This window comes from Chiloscyllium punctatum, chromosome 19 (genome assembly GCF_047496795.1).
Source record: "Chiloscyllium punctatum isolate Juve2018m chromosome 19, sChiPun1.3, whole genome shotgun sequence".
NCBI classification, from domain to species: Eukaryota; Metazoa; Chordata; class Chondrichthyes; order Orectolobiformes; family Hemiscylliidae; genus Chiloscyllium; species Chiloscyllium punctatum.
In genome coordinates, this window is record NC_092757.1 from 67,766,556 (window position 1) to 67,783,682 (window position 17,127).

The 17,127-nt window shown below is 38.2% G+C and overlaps 1 protein-coding gene across 2 annotated transcripts in view; it reads left to right on the forward strand.

The window, feature by feature from the left end:
* The window catches only part of dhrs11a (dehydrogenase/reductase 11a), a 77,557-nt gene that overhangs the window by 19,418 nt on the left and 41,012 nt on the right, over positions 1-17,127 (forward strand). For both annotated transcript variants that reach the window (XM_072589602.1, XM_072589603.1), the window contains one exon: positions 11,496-11,705. In XM_072589602.1, coding sequence (XP_072445703.1) covers positions 11,496-11,705 — 210 coding nt within the window. The remainder of the gene's footprint in view (positions 1-11,495; positions 11,706-17,127) is intronic.

Below are 17,127 nucleotides of genomic sequence, written 5' to 3' on the forward strand. Positions count from 1 at the left end.
TGCCCTGTGATCCACATGGAGAAATGATATTTCTGCCTCTACTCTGTTAAGTCCTCTAAGAATCTTATGTTTTTCTAGGGTCACATTTCATTTTTCTATATTCCAATGAGTTCAGGCCCAATATGTTCAACTTCTCCTTGATGCAGTCTCTCCAAACCTGGTATCAGCCTAATAAACTTTTGCTAGTGAACCATTGGATTGCCTCTAGTAGCTGTACGGATTTTCTTTGTTAAAAGATCCCAAAACTGTTCATAGTATTCCATCTATGGTCTGACTAGTTCCATTGTATAGTTTCAGCAAAATCTCCCTACTTTTATACTCCATTTCTTTTGAAATAAATCCATCCTTGTTATCCGCTGAACCTGGAGGCTAGCTTTTTCTGATTCATTTATTGGGGACCAAATTGCTCTGTTCTGTAGCTTTCCACAACCTTTTTCCATTTAAATAATATTCCATTTTTCTTGCCAAATACATAACCTCTAAGTTCTCCACATTATGTTCCATCTGTTAAGTTTTGTCCACTTGCTTAACATGTCTTTATCCATCTGCAGACACTATCACCCTCACCCTAATCTCTCCACCTGTTTTTGTCACCTAGAAACTTGGATATCGTGCATTGACTTCCCTCATCCAAGTCATTAATGTAGATAAGAATTTTGGCCTCAGCACTGATACCTATGGCACTCCATTAGTTACAGTTTGCCATTCTGAAAATGCCTTTTATTGTCTATTTATTGAAGTATGTTCACTTGTGACTTTGAGTTTGTTCATGTGATGTTATCCACCATTTTGAAGAAATTAGCTCAGTCTAATCTTGCTACTGCTGAGTGAACATCTTCCTTAATAAAACTCTTACTGTTGCTTAAACACTTTAGCCTCCTGTACTTGACCATAATGGTACAAGAGAACTAGCGACGAGGATAAAATCTACAGATCATCCTGTTCTCTGTCAATCCCCCTGTTTTAAACTGTTGGTGATTTAGTGTTCATTGATCATTTTTCTTTTTATATCCATACAGAAGCTGTTACAATCAGCTTTTATCTTCCTTGCAAATTTACACTCTGTCTATTACATTTCTCCTCTCAATCAACCTCTTGATTCTTGTTTGCTGAATTTTTAACTGCTTTGGCTCCTCAGCTTTGCTACTTTCTTTAGCAATTTTATAGGACCTGTCTTTGGATCTAAAATTATCTTCCAGTTTCTTTTATTGGCCATGGTTGGACCACTTTTCTTGCTCAGTTCTTTTTTCCTGAAAGGAATGTGTAACTGCTATGATGCATGTGTTTGATCCTTTACATGTTAGTCATTGCCTATACACTGCCATGCCTTTTAATCAACTTTTCCAGTCTATCATTGCCAACTTGCCCTTTGTAGTTTCCTTTGTTTAGATTTAGGATTCTAGTTTCAGATTAAACTACTACACTTTCTATCCTGATGATGTAATGGTCACTTTTTCCTAACAACAAGATTATTGATTGGCTCCTTGTTGAGCAAACCAAATCTAAGACAGCTTGAGGAACTCACTGGGGAATAATGTACTACTCTTTTAAAAAAAAATCTCGTACGCACTCCATTAATTCCTCTACCATATCATTATTCTAATGTGGTCTGTCCCAATCTATATATAAAGAGCCCCATGATTACTATATAATTCTTGTTACAGGAGTCTCTATTTTCCAGGTTGCTGCCATCTTCTACCTTACCAGTATTGTTTGGAGGATGATAGACAGTTAATGTGTTCTGCCCCTTTTTGCTTATTGCTCAACCAAATAGATTCTACATAGGATTTTCTGCACCAATGTCATTTCTCACTCTTGCACTGATTGCATCTTTTGTGAACAGTGATACAACATCTTTTTGTGGTTTTTCCTGTACTCCCTAAAGATTAAATATCCTACATGGTTAGATTTCCAACTCTGTTCGTTCTGTATTCCTGCCTGTATTTGCAGTTTTATTGTACCATTTTCAACAATTTATGCTGTTCATTTTTCTAATTTATTGGATATGCTCCATGTTTTCACATATAGTCTCTTTAGACCTGCCTTTTTGACATGTTCACACTGCTTTTGCTGTACTATGACGTTAATTGCTGCTAACCCTTGTTTCCAGGGGATTTTGATGCTTACTTTCAACTTTTCTTTTATTTCAATCTTGTTTCCCTGACTGCATCTGCTCAGTTTCATGTTTCCCCCCCCCCCCCCCAACTCCACCCGTGACTCTGGTTTAAGCCCTCCCCATAGTACTAGTGAATGCCTCTGAGAATATTGATCTCAGTCCAGCAGTTGGTTTGTACAGATCTCTTTGTTCTCCACCCCCACCGACAACCACAACCACCACCACCACCATCACCACCACCATTCCTCCAGCTGAATTTGATCTAGCTTTTTACGTAGGTTGTTGCTCCTGACATGTACTCCCTCCCCTTTTGCAATGTCCTGCAGTCATTCAATAACATCCTTGTAATGGGATGAGGAAGACAGCATTGTTGCTACTATTGTTCTCCCATGTATATCATGGACCTGGCTGTTTCTTCATTCCCCTTGACATACATGTTAATGACTTGGATGACAGAAACGAATGTATGAAAGCCAAGTTTGCAGAGGACACAAAAAATGTGGGAAGCAGGTGGTGAGGTTGACCTAAAGGAGAGACATTACCAGGTTAACAATTGGGCAAAAAATTCGTAGGTAGGATATGGTGTGGCAAAACGTGAGGTTACGCACTTTGGCAGGAAGAGTAGGGGAGCTGAATATTATTTAAATGCAGAAAGATTGCAGATCTCTCCAGGAGAGGTATTTGGGAATCCTTGTGCATGAATCTCTCAAATCTAATATCCAAGAAGGAAAAATGGGAAAAGCAAATGAAATGTTCTTCCTCAGTCAAAAGGGAATGGATTAGGTCAGTATGGCAGTTTTGCTAAAATGACACACACTAATCAGACTACAGCTGGAATACTGTGAACAGTTTTGGACCCTTGATCTAAGGAAAGATGTACAGGCTTTGAAGCAGACCAGAGAAGATTCACTCAGCTGAAGCCTGGAAAAGCGGGACAGTCTTGATGAAGAGAGGTTGAATGGGTTGAGCCTGTACATGTTGGAATTTAGAAGAATGAGAGGCAATCTTAGTTGAAACATAAGATCCCTTGAGGACTTGACACGGTAGATGTGGAGAGATTGTGTCCCTTTAGGAGGCAGAGTCTAGGACCAGAGGGCATCATCACAGAATAAGGCATCACTCATTTAAGGCCAATGAGGAGGAATTTCTTCTGAGGGTTATTAACCTGTGGAATTCTTTACTGCACTTAGCTATCACTGCTGGATGGTTAAGTATGTTCAAGGTTGAGGGAGGCAGATTTTGATCAGTAAGGGAATCAAGCGCTGTAGGAAAAAGAAAAAGTGGAGTTGAGGGCTATCGGGTCAGCCATGATCTCATTAAATAGCAGGACAGACTCCGTTGAAACAACTTTAAAATACTCAGACTGGAATAGAAAATGGCAGGAAAATGCTGTTTAGTTTGTTGTGAGGACAGTATCAAACTCCAAAGTGATTCACCAACTCTAGACTCACTATGTTCACCGTTTAGTTATTCCTTGTCAAAGAATTTTTTTGTTGTTTGGCTTCTCATGTAGTGTTTAGTATTTTCTTGTAGCCTATTTGTTTAAAACTTGTCTGCAGTATTGAGAATATCTTTGGTACAATATCTATATTCCAGCTCTCTAAAAGGTGTTGAAGTATGCATATTTGCTGGCAAATAAAGAATAATTATCCTGTGCAATTGTATTCCAGTTAGCACATTCTGTTGGGAAGGAAATTGGGTGGACAAAAAGTTGTATTACTGAATAAAATGAATACCTGAAAACATGCTTATTTTTAAATTCCTGCCTCTACAGAAATCTAGTACTTGCAGCCTAATAATGTGTATAGAGTAGGTTTACCAACAGGGTTGAAATATAGGTTTCAAAATCTGCATTTCTTGATTGTGTCACACATATCTGTTATGCGTGGTTTCAGTTTTATTAGAAGTCTCCATTTTGAAGACAGGATGCAGTTTATAAATAGCATTCCATCCTTGGAACTTTGAACATCTGTAGTCTGGTGACTTTCGCTTTATAAAGCACTGAACATTATGCATAACTATTGATTGTGGTTAACATTTGATTTTAGTTTAGAGTGAGTGCAGTCGTCACTATATTAACTGATTATAGATTGTGTGCATACACTACATTTAGTGTGAGCAGTGTCTAGTCTTAGTTTAAACAGTTTGGCCTCAATAATTGCCTTGAGGGATCAGTAGTTTTAAATATGTGATTAACTTATGGTACATTTAACTCTTGCAGTCTTTCATTGCATTTATTTATTGTGTGTATACATGTTATTATTCATCAGTTAAGCTGTTCGCAAAGGAAGAAAGGACTGTGCTATATTTTTATTATTAAGGCATGTCTATTAGCTGCTGAGATCTCTACTCCCAAAACTGTCATAAGCAGCACTGCCATTTTAGTTTGACAATTTTTCCTCTATTGCTTCTTTTAAACTTTCCAAATTAGTAATTGCTGACCTCCAAGAGATCAATTAAGTTACTTGGCTGTTGACTTTGAATGGTTGGTGCAGAGGGAATTTACGAGGACAGTTTTTGACCAAAGCTTTGTCAAAAAATTGTTGTAAGTATTAGAGGAGTAGTGTGTGTTTTCTGGAGGGACTCGCAGAGCTTGAGTCTAGGACAGCTGAGATGTCAAAAGCAAGCATGTGCAAAAGGCTTGAATTGGAGCAATAGAGTGATGGGAGAGGGTTGTAGGGCTTAAAGAAATTAGAAAAGCCGAGACTAGAGAGGATTTGGAGTACAAAGATGATTTTTTTTAAAAGTGTTACCCGGTGGAAGCCAACATAAAATGATAAGATTCTGTGGTTGGTTGAGGGGGCTTGACAATGGGGAGGTTGCTTCCCTTTGGGAGAGTCTTAAAACCAGAAGGCAGAATCTCGATGTAAGAGGTTGCTCACTTAATATACAGCTAAGGAGGAATTTGTTCTGAGGGTAGTGATTCTGTGGAGCTCTCTACTTCAGAGTGCTGTAGAGGCTGGGTCATTAATTTATTCAAGGCTGTGATAGAATTTTAATTAGTAAGGGAATTGAGCTTATGGGGAAAAGGCAGGAAAGTAGAGTTGATTATCACAATCGTCAATCTAATTGGCAAAGCAGACTTGATGGGCTGAATGTCCTATAGTCTTATGGTGATTTATGAATTATGGCGTAATATGTGGTGAAGTGTACATTGTACACTTTGTTTCCAAGCACTTCTGTTCCACAACCCCTCTTGACTATTGCTTAACCAGTCTTAAATGAACTACAACTTGATTCAATTAAGTATTGGAAAAATCAGAACCTTTATCTTCAACCCCAACACAAGTTCTGTCTTACTCCTGGATTTCATTTGCCACTTCCGGTCATTCTCTTTAGTTGCCAACTGTTTGCAATTTTAGTTTTCCATTTGGTCTGGGATGAAAATTCCATCTCCATAACTTCATCACAAGAATTACTTACCTCCATTTCAGTAACATTGCTCTCTTCTACTTAAGCTGCCATTGCCATACCATGTTGTTGTCTGACATGGTGAGTCTACATTTTCCAGGCTGACAACTCATTTCTATTTCCATAACATTTTCCTTGTCTAAAACTGGTTTGTTAATGCTGTTCTTTGTCTTTGTTTTGCTCTTTCTTGGGTTTTTCTGTCTTTTTCATTCACATGGCGATAGAGAGGGAGATGTTTTCAGCTTGCAGGCACTGGGCATCTTTGGTTGCCCTGCACTTACAATTTTGGTTAAACTGCAATTCGAACATGAGAACAAGGAGCAGGAGTAGGCAATCAGCTCTTCAGGACTGCTCTGCCATTTAATATGATCATGGCCAATTCCATCTCTGCCTCAACTCCACTTTCCTGCCCCTTTACCATAACCCTTCAACACGTTACTAATTTAAAATCATCGCTTCCTTAAATTTACTCGATGCCCAGGCATCCTGCAAATCTTGTGATAGTGAATTCCACTGATTCATATTGCTTTGAGAGAAGTACTTTCTCCTCATCTGTTTTAAATCTGCTCCACCTCATCCCAAAACAACATTTAAACTCTTACAATCAGAGGGCAGTCATCATGTATACCTACCTTAACTCTTAGACTCTTAGTGACATATTGTTTCAGTGTACCCCTGTCACTGCTTGAAAAACAACATTATTTTGCAATACCTGATTTTTCCCAAGTTGCAAAGCTGTACTGATATTTCGGCTCTCTCGAAGTCCAACTTGCATTTCAAGTTGTTGCCTTGAAAAGGAAAAATGTATGGTGCCTTACAAAGCACACTAAATGTAGATCAGGTTTAATTTTAATTGCTCAGTTACTTTCAGAAGTATGTTGGTATCATCTTGCAGCATAGAGCCTGGAAATCGTTTCAAACCATAGAAGTAATTTTTATTCACATTATGCTGGGGAATATTTTTAAAGCACCAGCTACTGAGGTTGAGGTTTGTGTAAATCTTCCTTTGCTTTCCCTGCTAATGTTAAAGATTTGAAGTACAGAAATAAGAAATTTTATACTGTTAAGAGCTGTGTTGTCAGAGGGAATTTGACCTATTAAAATTGGAGCATTTGAGATTTGATCTGCTGTCCTAGGCTTCTCTTAGCTCTGTTTGCATGATGCACTTTATGGTGAACATTTTAAATGTCCAAAATTGTGACACTTTTGACCACCATTTTGTTTAAATTGTTGTAGTTGAAGATTAATACCCTTCATAATTTGGTCCCCATCCAGTTTATCAGGTAATTGTGTGTGTGTGTGTGTTTGGTGGGTTGGGGTTATGGGGAGGGGAGGGGGTGGGGGGGGTTGGAAGGGGAGGGGGGAAAAGAGGGTGAGGATTTTGGTAGACTTGAGCAATTCAATCTCCAAGTCCAATCGGGTCATCCAGTAGCTGCTATAGGTCTTGTCTAATTGCCCAGTTCCAAATCTAATGTTTTTAACCGGAAATGTACAGTTAGTTCTCAGGTAACACACGTTTTGGCAGCGCAATTTGCTTATAATGTTGCTGAAGAATTAAGGAAGAATATTTTTGAGAACGCTTACTTCTGTTTGCAATAGTATGATTCCAGCAGCGATCGTTTAGCTTCATTCTGTGCGGGTATCAATTTCCAGGCCGAAGTCGTCTTTCTGTTCTGTGCTGCGCTAATGTCAGCTGCTGACAGAGCAGCGTTCTGTGAGAGGTACTCTACAGAGAGCAGCTTTCTGAGAGAGACACATTCGGCGGCTTCCTGTGAAAGGTGCATGACTCCGAGATTTATCCCCTTTTTTAAAAAAAAATGAAGGTGCACAGTGACAAGAATGTTAGCAAGAAGTGTCCTGATGATAAAATTGCAGGTGGTGATTGCAAACCAAAAGCTATAACACTGAAGAGAAGCTTTATATTATAAAGTGTTTTGAGGGTAAGGAGAGAATGTGATATAGCTCACTTAATAGGAATGAGGGCGTCTACCTTATGCACCCTGATGACCCTCTATCTCTGCATTAAACTGTCATGTTTACTTTTGTTTCATTGATGAATATGATTTATACCTTCATTCAGACCATGCTATACTTTGTTAGGTTTTTGGGTGATTTCTGAGTGATTGTGAGTGGTATTTGTTTATAGCCCCTAACCCCACTTTTTCCATAGGCTGCATTATTTATATTAAATGGTTTTCTACTAAGCGAGGTTTCGATGGAATGCAACTATTTTGTTATAGAAGAACTACCTGTAATGTAAGGTGCTACTATAAATACATAGGGGCAAAAAAAGATTGAATTAGCAGTTACTTAAAGTGATTTCTTTTTTGGCTGAAAAGTTGATAATTTGATAGTTGATATCATTTTTAAAGAAGAGTTATCCCAATAATGTTATAAAAGTTCTCTGTGCAATGAAGTTACTGAAATAGAATTGTTTATGTTCTTGAGCTTGTCTGTCAATTTCTATAGACCCCATCTGTTTGCATGAAGAACAGGGCCTTCCAGAGTTGAACTCTCCTTCTACGTTTTTAACCTGCTACAAATAACATGGTAGAATAGGTGAACAAGCAAGTGCTAGGTTTTTTTTGCAATTCCTTTTCTCATTTCCTAAATCATCTGACTGTCACCATGTTTTGCATTTGACAATATTCAAAGAATTCACTGCTATGTCCTGACCTGATTTTAGGGCCGAATATAAATTTGCCCTGCTTGTTTCTGTCTTGTATTAAGTAACTTCCAACAACTGTTCATGATCCTTTTGAGTGAATTGTGCTGTTTTAATCACGCACACCTATACCAGCACACATTATCTTAGTATTTTGAGATAGTTATTTAGAATGAATAATTAAAGTAGAACAACTCCAGGTTAAAAAGGGTTTAACACAATTGACATTGTGTTCTTATTGAAACTGTCATTTTTTTTCTTTTCTGTTCACAATTAATATAGTTTAGTGTTGTTTGAATTCTTCAATCATTCTGACAAAATCATTGTTTAGAATTGAGGGAAGGGAGAAATTTGGGCATCTTTTTAAAGGATTGTTTGTATCTGAACAGGAAAGATATTTGGGAGAACCAAATGTGACGCAATGAATGACGTTTGAGTTTGGGTGGAGGGAGACTTTATTAATATTCATACTCCAAATTCATTAATATAATGTGAATCGTCATTATTAAACTTGCAGTTTTGTTTTTTGAATGACATCCTGGCAAACTATGACTTGTTCTATTCAGTTGCACTGATATGTTTGTAAACCAGAAGTGAGCAGTTGAAATTTGACTTAGGATTGATTCTTTTTTACATAAAGTATAGTTAAGATAAAAAAATTTAAGGTTTGTAAATAATTCAGTGCATTTTGAAGCATTCCCCAGGCTGAATTTTACTGTTTAAATTGTCAGACTATTATACTGGTAAGAGAGCTGTTGTAATGCTGGATCACAAAGCAATTCTGGGAGTATTGCTTATGGACTTGCAATTGCTAATGGCTTCAGTCTAGCTGCTTTGTAAGTGAAACATCATGTGATCATCACCCCATGTCTGGGGCTGTTGTCCTGAGTGCTGCAGATCATAAATGAGCTCGTACATTTCATTACCGGTAGCTCCCCAAGGCTTTCAAAAAGTGGAAATAATGCATTATAGTGTGATGCCGGTTATAGCTCCAAAGTGATTAATAAACCCTGTTTGAAATCTGCATGAAATACAGTTTCACATTAATTGAGGCAGCCCGAAATAAGCAAATGAGACAATCTAGAATTTGTTAATAGGAATTATTTAATGTATGTAATTGCATTCCTAGCATTGTTATTTAGACTATAATTTCAGAAAAACTTTTTTTTACTATCTATAGAAACAATTGGTTAAATATGTAGCAATTGTTATTGTATGCTGATTATTTTAATAAGTTGTCCATTCTTTATAATACAGGCAAATATAGAAACTAAATTTCTGGGGAAGGTTTTTTTTAATCTCTCCTTTATTAACTATATTTAGCGAAAAGCAATTTCTCAGTTGCATTCATGGACACTGAATCTGCTAGTCTTTTGCTTGTGCCCACTGTATGAATTTGCATGTACATATAGGTAATCTGTTTGATCATGAAAAACATGATTGATATTTGCAAGTGCACATTTTTCAGTTTGTTTCACTATGTGGTGATAAGGAATGGTATTCTGGATGTTTCTGTCCTTCTTTTGTCCATCCTTAAACACAATCAAATTGTTGTAGTTATAGACTACTTTTGCTTTGTTTGAATAAGACCGTAAGACTTGGGAGCAGGAGTAGGCCATTCGGCTCATTGATTTTGTTGCACCATTCATTGACATCTGGGGTAAATCTGATAAACCACAACTCCATTTTCCTGTTGTATCTCACGTAGCCCTTGATCTCCTTCATGATGAAAAAAAATCATTCTGACTTATCATTGCATATATTAAGCGACCCAGCATCTCTACCAATGTCTTTGGTAAAGAATTGCAGAGAATCACAACCTATCTGAGAAAGTAATTTCTTCCTCATCCCTGTCTCTAGTCGGTGACCCCTTTTGAGAGTCTGCTGTCTGGTCCTGGACTGTCCCACAAGGGTGATAAAAAAGCCTTTCTGCGTCAATTGTCATCAGGCTCCTTAACAATCTTTTATGTTCAATCAGATTTCTTCCCATTCTTTTACAGTCCAATGAGTACAAGGCCAACCTATTGAATCTCTCCTGATAAAATGCCTCCATACCTAGAATCAACTTAGTGAACCTTCATTGACTACCAATGCCACCATATGATTCTTTAGATAAAGGGACCAAATCCAATCAGTGTTGCTGTTGTGGTCTGGTTTATGCCTTTTATAAGTATAACAAGACCTCCCTGTTTTTCCTGGAATGTGACCTTTGCACAACTTCAATGAAATTAAATGTTGATCATTAGGTCATTTCTTTCCAGAGCAGACAATCTGGATAACTATTGGTTTACATTTGTCAATTCCATTAACCAGTAGACTCTTGCAAGGAAACTCCTTGTCAGTACCAGATGCAATACTGTAATTCTAATAACATTGAAAAGTATAGAATGGGCAAGTGAGGATTGGGAAGTAGAATCATGGGATGATAGGAAGAATAGAAGTGAGAGATTAAACTACAGTAAACTCTCCATTATCTGGAATGTAAGGAGCATGGGTTACAAGCTACACTAATCAGCGCTTGCATGAGAAATGCTCTTATAGAAACTCAATATAGAACATACTGATATTCTTTGAATTAAAAAAATCTTAAGTCTAATTGTTGAAAGAGTCTTGCAATTTATACACTGAATTCTGAGCACTTATAATATTTCATGAGTTGTTAATGGAACTTACATTTCAGTTTGAGCAGCAGCTGATGTCAAGAGATGAAGATTTAAATCTAGTAACTCTCCTGAATAAATCTCTTCTTTTCATGCAAAAATTGGGAATGCAGGAGGTGAAACCGTATTACAGTCTGTACCAAAAAGTAATTAAACTGCTCGACAAGTTTCAGGGCATTTTCAAAGCCTTCAGCAGCAGATTGCCCTAAAACTCTTTCAAACTGTTCCCTATTATCATTCTTTCCTCTTGAATTTTCGGTGTGTCACGGTTCAGACAGGGTAGGTGCAGAAAGGATGCTCCCAATAGCAAGGGAGGCCAGAACAAGGGGTCACAGTCCAAGGGTACTATGTAAACCATTTAGAACTGAGGTCAGAAATTTCTTCATTGAGTGGTGAGCCTATGGAATTTGCTACTACCAGAAAGCAGTCGAGACCAAGACGTTATGATTTTGAGAAGAAGTTGGATATAGTGAGGTTAAAGGGAACAAAGGATACGGAGGAAAAGAAGGAATAGAATATTGAGATGGGTAGTCAGCCATGATCATAATGAATGGCGGAGCAGGCTCAAATGGCCTATTCTTGCTCCTATTTTCTATGTTTCTATAATTTTTCATTTTTAACAATTTACTTTTTCTTCTTGCAGAAACTAGCTGCTGAATGCAAGAGTGCTGACTATGCAGGTACCTTAGTTGCACACAAGTGTGACCTCACCAATGAAGAAGAGATCCTTTCCATGTTTTCTGCCATCAAGTCACAGTACCAAGGTGTGGATGTGTGCATCAACAATGCAGGCCTGGCCCATCCTGAACCCTTGTTGTCGGGGAAGACTGACCTATGGAGGAACATGATTAATGTGAGTCTCAATTAATGAAAAGAATGGTAGAATGATTTTGCTTGGCACTGAAAAGTTGTCAAGAGCAACACTTCCAGTGAAATATCTCCAGCGTGCTGTGCTTTTAAAAACCTCCTTGTCTGTCTTCCTTATTTAGGATGGTCTTACGGCATTGACAGCCACCACCACCACCTTGCTTTTTACAGCAGAATCTATTATTTTAATATAAAGCATACATATGAATCCTGGCAAGCGAAGGTTATTCAGCTTCTGCCTCCTACTTCCCAGTTTGATATGATAGCTGAACTCCTTCCAATCCATTTGAGAGTCCAATAGTGTACGTATACGAAAGATGTGATCTCACCATTCACTGTATAACTGAAGCTTAACCCTCCTACTTTTATATTCCATTACCTTCCCATTAAATGATGACATTAGTTTAACTTTCCTAATTACTTTCTAAAGCTGCATACTGTCCTTTTTGTGATTCATGACAAACTAAAGCAACCAGATCCTACAGCATGTTAGAACTCTGTAGTTCTTGCCCTTTAGATAATTTCTTATTCTGTATTCCAAAATGGAAAATTTCACATTTCCCACATTTCACTCCATTTGCCAGAACTTTGCTCACTCACTTAATTTACCTATATCTCTTTGTACCTTCATTTCATCCTCCTCACAACTTACTTTCCTACCTATCTTTGTGTTATCAGCAAGTTTGGTAATCATGCCTTCCATCATTTCATCCAAGTCATTATATAAATTATAAACAATAATCCCTAAGTCATACATTCATAATATCTTGCTAACCTGAGACCCGTTTACACTAATGCTCTATTACCTATTAACTTGCCAATCTTTTATCCAATATGCTGGCTCACTACACCATGACTTATATTTTCTGCAGTAATCTTTGTAGCTCTTCATAATATGCTTTCTGGAAGTTAAAGTTCAGTACATCCACCAGTTCCACTTAATCTATAACGTGTCTTAACCCCTCCAAGAACTCAAATGGTAGGTTAAAATGACTTCCCCTTCTTTAGGCCATGTTAACTATTGTTTACCTTGAACTTACCTAAGTGTCCTGCTCCAGCTTTAATAATAGCTTCTAATATTTTCCCAATGATAAATGTTAAACCAACTGATCTGCTTTCTGTCGTCTTTCCCTTTTGGATAAAAGAGCGATGCTTTCTGTCTTCCAATCTAATGAGAATTTTGAGCTTTGGAAAATTAGAACCAATGCATCATGTATCTCACTAGCCGCTTTTTTAAAGACCCTCGCATTAACTCTATCAGCACCTGCACATGCACACGAACAGTCAACAGTCGACTTCCCGGAACCGGCCTTTCTGTCAATAACAGCCAGAAAACAAAATCCCATTTTCTAAAGGTAGCAAGCAGCATATTTTGGACTATCTTACCTCCCAATCTAAATATGCTGGCATGTGGATTTTTAGTGTTTCGTGTGAGTTTGTTCAGTGGGAACATTTGAAAAAAAGAGTGCTATTTTCTGTACACTTTCTGCTGAGAGATGACAAGCAGCTACCATTCTGTTGCTGGACAGTGCCGTCGTTCTGCAATGTTAGGTTTCTGCATGTGCATGTGCATGCTTGTTACGCTACCTTGTTGTGTTGACATTAAGTGCAGCCTGTTTTTAAATTGTGTCCTTTATTTTCATATTTTCCCTAAAGGGGAAACATCCTCTTATCCACCCTGTAAAGTCCCCTCAACATGTCATCTTTGAATGAGGGAGACTCATTCTTTTAGGGTAAGGTGAGAGCCCCTTAGTATTATCACTTGGTATTAATCTAGACACCAAGATTTGAATCCTGCCACTGCAGGTGGTGAAATTTGAATTCAATATAAAAAAAATGTGGAATTAAGAGTATACTAGTGACCATGAAGTCATTGATTGTCAGTAAAACCCATCAGGTTCACTAATGTCCTTGCCTGGTCTGTCCTACATGTGACTAGACTCACAGCAATGTGGTCGACTCTCAGTTGCCCTCTGAAAGGCATTCAGTTGTACCGATGGCTACAAAGTCTCAAAGAAACTAAATCAGATGGATCACCTGACATTGACCTAGGTACTGGAAAATGCAACAGCAGAAACAACCCTGTCAATCCTGCAAAATCTTCCTCACTAATATTTGGGGACCAGTGCTCGAATTGGGAGAGCTATTTCACAGGCTAGTCAAACAACACCCTGATTCCTGAAGAAGGGCTTATGCCCGAAACATCGATTCTCCTGCTCCTTGGATGCTGCCTGACCTGCTGCGCTTTTCCAGCAACACATTTTTCAGCTTAGGCCAACATTTGGCAAATAACGCTTGTGCCATATAAATGCCAGGCTATAACCATCACTAAAAGACAATCTGACCACCCGTTGATATTCAATGGCACCATCACTGAATCCCCTACTGTAAACATTCTGAGAGTTGTCATTAATCAGGAACTCAGCTGGACTCACCACATAAATGCAGTGGCTAGAAGACAGGTCAGAGGCTAGGAACGCTATGGCGAATAACGCACCACCTGACTCCCCAAAGCCTGTCCAATATCTACAAGGCACAAGTTAGGAGTGTGATGGAATACTTCCCACTTGCCTGGATGAGTGCAGCCCAAACAACATTCAAGAAGCTTGATACCATCCAAGACAAAGCAGCTCACTTGACTGGCACTGCATCCACAAGCATTCACTCCCTCCACCACCAACGGTCCATAGCAGGAGTATGTACTATCTACAAGATGCACTGCAGAAATTCACCAAAGGTCCTTGGGCAGCACCTTCCAAACCCACGACCATTTCCACCTGGAAGGACAAGGGCAGCAGATACATGGCAACAGCACCGTGCTCCCCTCCAAGCCACTCACCATCCTGAATTGGAAATATATCACCATTTCCTCACTACTGGGTCCAAATCCTGGAATTCCCACCCTAACAGCATTATGGTTCAACCCACAGCAGATGCATTACAGTGGTTCAAGAAGGCAGCTCACCACCACCTCCTGAGGGCAAGTACTGATGAGCAATAAATACGGGCCAGCCAGCGATGCCCACATCCCACAAAATGAATTTTAAAATTATATACACTTGATCTTTTCTCAAAATAACCCCTTTATTTCATGAATTAGTCCAGTGAAACTTGGGAGAACTGCTTTTAATACAATTATAAGCTTAAGTAAAGAAACCAAAACTGTACACATTCCAGATATCTTACCAATGCTCTAAAACAATTATAGCAAAGCATCCTTTCTTTTATCTTCCAATCCCCTTGCAATAAGTGACAACATCGCAGTTGTCATCCTCCTGACTTGCTGATCTGCATACTGACTTCTTGTGAGTCATCTCTCAAGATTTCCTGATCCTTCTGTACCACAGAATTCTGCAGTTTCTCTCCATTTGAAATCATGTATGCCTTCTAGTCTTCCTGCCAAAGTGATCAAGACTCCACATTTTCTATACTGCATGCCATCTGCTAAATTTTTGCCCATTCATTTACCCTATCTAATTACAAGAAAGAGGACTGCAGATACTGGAGACCAGAGTCGAAAAGTGTGGAGCTTGAAAAGCACAGCAGATCAGACAGCAGCCAAGGAGCAGGAGAATCGATGCTTCAGGCATCAGGAATGAAGGGCTGAGGAGTTACATTCTTGATAAAGGGCTTATGCCGAAACGTTGATTTTTCTGCTCCATGGATGCTGCCTGACCTGCTATGCTTTTCCAGTGCTACACTTTTTGACGCTATCTAGTTACCTTTTGCAGATTTCTTTTGTATTTATCGCAACTTACTTTCCTAGCTCTTTTTGTCGTCATCAAGTTTAGCAGTCATAGAGGCTGTCCCTTTGTCTAGTCGATGATGTACTGTGGAAGTCTGATATGCAGATGAATGTACTGTAAATTTGTTTTTAGGTCCTATGGCTCCTGACTCACTCTTCCTAAACCAGTCTGACGCTCTTTCTGACCCCACTTCATTCTTTGCTCTGTTCACTTTTTTGCTGTTGTGTGGGACCCCCTGATTATATTTCAACCATAGCACAGTCTCTTTTTGGAGTTATTTCCCACCATTATCTGTTTGACAGATGTTGGGCTAACTGACTTATAGTTTTCTGTCCCACTCGTTTTATGAAGGGAAGGGTTACATTTTTTCCCAATTTGACTAGACCATTATGAGCCTGTTTTAATTTTCCAAAGTTCAATCGATTACCTTAAGGCCCTTGGATGCAGGTCAATAAGCCCTAGGAAATTGTTAGCCATTAGTTTGCATAATTTTCTCAATGTTATTTCCCTGTGAGTTGTAAGTGTTTAAATTGTCCTTCCTCCTCTTGTTGCAGAATTTTTTTTTAAATACTTAGAAGTATTTGCCTTCCAAAGTGAATGCGCACACTGTTTAAACTTCCGTCAGCTTCTATTTTTGATTTTTTAGTTAGTCATGGGTGGAGAGTCCTTCTACAGTTATTCTTTCTCACTGGAATGTATCTTTAATGACATTATGAAGTAACTCCTGATGCATTATAAAGTAACTCTGTGTGTCGTTGTATTGCTACTATCATACCCTTTATCGCTTCCCAGTTCACTTTAGCCAGCTGTTTTCATACCTTTGTAGTTAGCTTTTCTTAAAGTTAAAAATGCTAGTTTTTGATTCACAGCCTCACTTTCCAACCAAATGCTAAATTTAAACATTTATGATCATTCCTAACAAAGGCTTGTTGACTCTGCAGTCAGTAAACCTACTTCATTGCTGATTGCATTTTTTGAATTGTCTGCACTCTGCCTGGCTCTAGAATGTGCTGCCTTAAAAACTTATTCCTAGCACTTGAAGTATATAAACTCTGTGATGGAAAATAACTTGATGAAAAATATGAATCAACTGTGTTAAGAATTTATATATGGCCCTGGGTTTCTTATTGAGTTAGTGTTTCAAGATGTTCTATTATAATTTTATAGGCTTTTATAACTTGGGATCTATTAACGATCAGTTCTGAGATGAGAATCAACCTTTGGGGTCCATTGGTGATTAAATATTATCCCACAAGAAATCAGAAATTTATGCATTGTGGCTAAAATATGTCATTGTATGTAAGATACAATGGATGTAGGTTTGCTCACTATCTAGAAGGTTGAAAACAAACCTTCCAGCTCAGCGAGCAAACCTATATCCAGAACCTTAACCTGAGCTACAAATCTTCTCAAAACTCAGTAAGATATAAGCAAGCTAGAGGAATGTATAATTTACAAAAATTTAAAGGTTGAAAATCCTGGGATTGAATTTGATCTCTTATCTGATCAACAACTTGACATTTCAATATATGTATATCAATGGGGAACATTCCAATGAAAACATGACACATTCCAGTATATACACAAAATATATTAATTGGCTGTTAATTGTTGATTAGCATAATTTCTCAAAGAATGTCCTTTGTATGTGTATGAATGTAC